The following is a 5,208-nucleotide window of genomic DNA, read 5'->3' on the forward strand; positions in this document are numbered from 1 at the left end:
AAAATATTTAAAATAGATAATACTTTACAATCACCTTAAATTAATAAAAATATATATCATGTTTCTCGAAATTAGATTAAAATATAAAAACTTGAAATTAACCGGTCAAAAGCATCTTTCAATTATTAATCGGTTCATGATAATATTAAATCACATTAATTAATAATTATTGCAATAATTAATTATTTTTTCCCGAAGTAACTTGTTATATATACACTTGTCAAAATCAATTTGAGTGCCATATAAATGTTTATTTTTTTCCAATATATGCATTGTGAAATTTTTAACCTAACAAGTTTAATGTATGTTGCATAATCAACTCAAGAAAAATGACTGAAAAATGATATTATAAACAACTTATAAAGGGCATTGTCCAACTTGCATTTGAGAATTTCAAATACAATTATGAATTTACTTCTTTAAAGTTATTTTAAAAAAAATAACATAAAATAAACCTATCAAATAGTTTCAGCGACTCTTTACATTCATTATTATGCCAATTTTATTAAGTACTGCATCACCCAATATTAAGAATTAAAGAAAACAGATAAAATTTTCTAAATTAGATTATCATTTTGTAAATTTTCATATTTGAAGACAACAAGAAAATGTCCTAGGTTTGAGGGACTCCTTACACATTTTACCCAAATAATAATGTTAGACTGGCCCAAGATTATTGGATCAAAGCCCAACATTTGATCAGGCCCAAACCTAGATCCACCTTGATGATAGGAGATTGCTTTATTTCATCTAAATTCATTTCATCACAAAGCCTGCAAAGAAGTAGAAAGAAATACCAAATAATACAATGAGTTCTTGGTTGACATCAAAATCCATGAAAAACAATAATTTAAAGGTTCAACATCTGGTATTGTTTTTCCTATAATTCTTGAATGATATACCACAGTTCATTACATCCCTGTTGCATTCAAGTCCATACCACACACTTCATAATTAATTTCCTCCTGGTAAGAGATGATCCGCCGACCCTGTGTAAACCCATCTCCGATTAAGATGAAATGAAAAAAGCATGTTCAGGATCGAAATCATTCCCGGCCATAGGAATTATAGCCATTTGAGTTAGACATCATGTTCTGAGGTGGAGTTCGTTCCGGCCGAGGTCTTGCATACTCTGCGAATATAACCCAACCGTCGAGGAACTGCAATGGTCCAGAAGAAATTATTTACCAGGATTAAGGTAAGAAGGGAGGCAATGTATACAGATATAAAAGAAAAAAAATTAACAAAGCATGCTTCAATCACCATTCATCAATGATCTAACCTGGAACAGTTCAATAAAAGCACTTTACATATTGAATCTCTTTAAACAGTACAATTCTAAAAGGATTCTTCGAACTAAAATTATAATCTTAACACTTGAAACTGAAACAAAGAGATCCGGAAATGGATGAATGAACACAAACTTTCCTCAAGGAAACTAACATTTAAGGAAGTAGAGGGAGCTAACCTTGCCATCCATTCCCACTCTGCCTTTCTCAGCCTCTTCTATGGTGGCATATCTTACAAAACCAAACCCTTTAGAGTATCCCGATACTCGATCAGTCACCACTCTGGCTGTAGAGACAAGAAAAGACCAATGGTTATTAATCTCAGAAAGACAATTTCCAAAATTCTTTGAGGTAAGGGAGACAAACCATCAACTACTCGGCCGAACTCAGAAAAGGCTTCTCGAAGTTTCTCTGAAGGAGTTCGCTTGTTAAGCCCTAAAAAAGGAATTCGAATAATAAGTTACGTCATAATATGATCCAAATTAAAAATGCTAAACCTGTTCCAGATTGATAAACTACTTCTTTGAACGAATTAAAGATAGACGATGTCAATCCTTTCATGTGTTCATTTTATGACCACTTAATTCAATTTTCCCATATTTTCTAGCAACCAAACCAGCATAGTAACCTAATAAATCATCATGTGAGCAAAAATTATAACGAAACCAGAAAAGAGTAGGAGTGATTCAAGGAAACCCTTAAAAAATAAAGCTTGTCTGAGCAATTGAACAAGCAAAAGAACCCAACAGATCGATATATAAACGATATTTACCAACAACACAGAAAAGAACAGGATCAACAAATCAAAGTTACTAAAAGAAACAACCTTTTCCTCCATTTTCCCGCAGTTTCCAAGCAACCAACCAAAAAACTAAACATACAAGCAAATACCAAAACAACTCATAAAATAACAGGAGCAAACATGAAAAGTATGATGGATATAGATGGGAGCGAAGAGATACGTGCCGGATACAAAGAGATTGGTACTTGGAGGCGCTTGCTCTCGACCAGGAGTTCCCTCACCGTTCCCCATCGCTGCAATTGGTGGCGGCATAAAGGAATTAGCCGAAGCTTTCGAGCACAACCGCCTCAATCCCGGTGGAGCTGCACCGGCCACCATCGATCTCATCGCCGCCGCCCTCAAAGCCATGGAGGAGATATTAGTGGGAATGGAGAATGAGGGTTTAACGCTTTAAGCTAAAACCTCTTTTGTGGTGCGAGAAAAAGAACAAAAGACTTGATTTAATCAAAGGGTAAAATATTAGTCGCTTTACTCACCATCTCAACCACGCTAGTCTTGATTTTCTGTAGAAAATCTGAAAATGGATCTCCACCATCGCTATCTTTATATTCCTCTAGCTTTACTGAAGATTCAGAACTTCCGGGAGATACCTGATATTCGAATTTATCATCTGCAAACACATTTGTTTTAAAATCAAGCGAATGGTAAAAGATGCGTAAAATAATTAAAGTAACAATGGAGCAAAAGTTCTCACTGCTCTGCTGGGACTTGATGAAATCCATTAAAGCTGAATTGGTCAGGACAGCATTCCATACATTAGGATCAGCGGCAATGGAAGCAACAACAGACTGAGAGGAAAATCAGAAGGCCAAAACCATGAACCATGTTATAGTTTATAATTGCAGGTAACGGAAGTAAATCTATAAAAGAAAGATTACAAAATCAACAACCAAATAAAGCATCCTAGTATGAACTTATAACTATAAACGACTATGTTGTATCTGGCATATGGTATCCAACACTAGCACCCAAATCCGAGCACACAGAAGATGCTAACGAAAGAGTATCGGAGGAAGTGGTCCTAACAATACTATGAACAATCTGTAAGGAAGGCAATTATTCAAAAAGTCGAAAACCAAGAGGAGGGCTAAGACATGACCACAACCTGAACTGCAGGGTTCTCATTGAGTAACTTGAATGCCTGAATAGCTGATTGTGGTGCTGAAATGGCTCCAACACTGTAAGCAACACAATCTTTGGTCTCCTCGGAGCTTGAAAGCGATGAAACACCAGACACCGGACCAGCACCACCGTCATTCGAAGATGACAGGTAAACCCTGAAATAAAAAATCGAACCATAAACAAAAGAATCCCCAACAGATCAAGAATAACAATTTGGGGTTCTTGATAACAGTCTATAAGTCAATGGTACCCAAAATTGGTAACATACGTTCCACTTCTTTGCCACTAAAAGCAGCATTTAGGTGATGTTTCATACATCATAATTTAGATAGATTAACATCTCGAACTCAGATTCCAACTGTAAATATAGACCGTAAAACAGACACAGAGGATAAAGTATATATGCAGTCAGCAACCGGGATGGACCGAGAGGTGAAATCAAACCCCTAATATTTTCAGCTTCTCATATAATTCATATAATTTCTTTGTATTTTCTATTAATTATCTAATTTCAGACCACTGAAATATTATAATTTCGTTCCTTTAAATTTTTAAAATAATTTCTTAAGTTTCGCATCCCTTACCTAGATCCTATGCCCTTGTCGGCAATAGTTAGCAAAACGCTTTAAATTCATCATATTTATCCTATAAAACGATAATTAACAAAGTTTCAGCTTGATCAATATTTGATTGTTAACAGATCCTAAAACTAAGTATCCACAGAAGAAGGCAATCATCTGTTCAAATCCATAAGAGCTACTGAAAATTCATCCATCAAAAGGGCTTGGAAGAATTCTGAAATGATTTAAAAAAGGAATCAACTTTACTTGTCCAGTGCATCTTTCAAATCAGCAGTGGCTTCTTGAGTCTCCTCCAGGCTTGGAACGCCACCAAACAACACCCGAGCGATCGGTTCGCCTCTGCCGGAGGCGGAGGTCGGTCCTTCCGAAGTCACATCTTGTTCAATACCACCAGCAAATTCCCAGTCATCCACCAACTCCCAAGATGACTTGTGATTGGCCGAAGCTGCCGTGTCGGCAACAGACGAAGCCCCTTCACTTGAAACAGCAATCGTGGACGAAGAACCCGACCGAGTCGCCGCGGCGACACGCATGACGGAGTTCTCGGATGCCGGCGGTGAAACGTTAACACCACCACGAAGAGTGGCGTTCACAATTCCGACGCCGGCGACCCTCCCAACCGCCCTCATGACTCCTCCGCCCATTTCGGTGATTCGAATAAATTATTTTTTAAAAAAGAATGTCCGCTGTAAATGAACTGAGAATCAGAAGACTTCAGGATAAGACTATTTATATAATAAAATAAAAGGGTAAACAAACCTTCACTAAACTATTATTTTTTTCAATTAAGTTACTAACATTAAGAAAAATTATCAATCAAGTCACGACTATTAATTAGTTAATGGAATAAAGTTTTTTTTTTGGTCCTCCAGTTTTCTAAAGTTTTACTCTGACTAACCCGAACCGATCCATGCCACAAACCTAACTTTATGGATAAGTCTTTCATCGAAGATTGTACAATAACATATTTAATTTTTATTATTTATGTATTATATTATTTTGATGTTAATTCTAAATAAATCAATAAATTTAATTTTTTAAAATTTATAAACTTTATTAATCTGATATCAAAGAAAAGAACTTCAATTCTTTATACACAAAAAATAAACAATTTATAATTCTTGCTATTGCAATAATAGTTTAGATTTCAACTTAACGACCCATGAAATATCAATAGAACTTGAATCTACTGCCCAAAATATTTTGCAGACAAACTAACAAATTGACTCCAACAATTCAGTCGCTCAAGGAAAAAAATGAAACAAGAAACTAAATAAAATAAACATAAGAAATTTACTTGTGTGCTTGATAGCATAGGGGTAAAATTATGTATTTTGAATAAATCATTCAAGTTGTTTTCAAGTTTGACATATTAATAGATTTGTGGCGACTTTTAGATGAGAAACGAGTATTT

The 5,208-nt window shown here is 35.3% G+C and overlaps 2 protein-coding genes across 2 annotated transcripts; both read right to left on the bottom strand.

Moving 5' to 3' along the window:
- Positions 1-844: 844 nt before the first annotated feature.
- On the bottom strand, positions 845-2,523 carry LOC120163471 (organelle RRM domain-containing protein 2, mitochondrial-like). Its single transcript, XM_039173404.1, has 4 exons — positions 2,256-2,523; positions 1,656-1,724; positions 1,469-1,575; positions 845-1,160 (listed from the first exon to the last, which is right to left on the bottom strand). Exons 1-4 carry the CDS (start codon positions 2,437-2,439, stop codon positions 1,047-1,049), a joined length of 474 nt encoding a protein of 157 aa, XP_039029335.1. The 5' UTR covers positions 2,440-2,523; the 3' UTR covers positions 845-1,046.
- On the bottom strand, positions 2,517-4,494 carry LOC120163469. The gene is made up of 4 exons (XM_039173403.1): positions 4,041-4,494; positions 3,197-3,368; positions 2,786-2,879; positions 2,517-2,701 (listed from the first exon to the last, which is right to left on the bottom strand). Exons 1-4 carry the CDS (start codon positions 4,436-4,438, stop codon positions 2,532-2,534), a joined length of 834 nt encoding a protein of 277 aa, XP_039029334.1. The 5' UTR covers positions 4,439-4,494; the 3' UTR covers positions 2,517-2,531.
- Positions 4,495-5,208: the final 714 nt, after the last annotated feature.

Source organism: Hibiscus syriacus, unplaced genomic scaffold (assembly GCF_006381635.1).
Source record: "Hibiscus syriacus cultivar Baekdansim isolate YM2019G1 unplaced genomic scaffold, ASM638163v2 tig00111445_pilon, whole genome shotgun sequence".
In the NCBI taxonomy this organism is placed as follows: Eukaryota; Viridiplantae; Streptophyta; class Magnoliopsida; order Malvales; family Malvaceae; genus Hibiscus; species Hibiscus syriacus.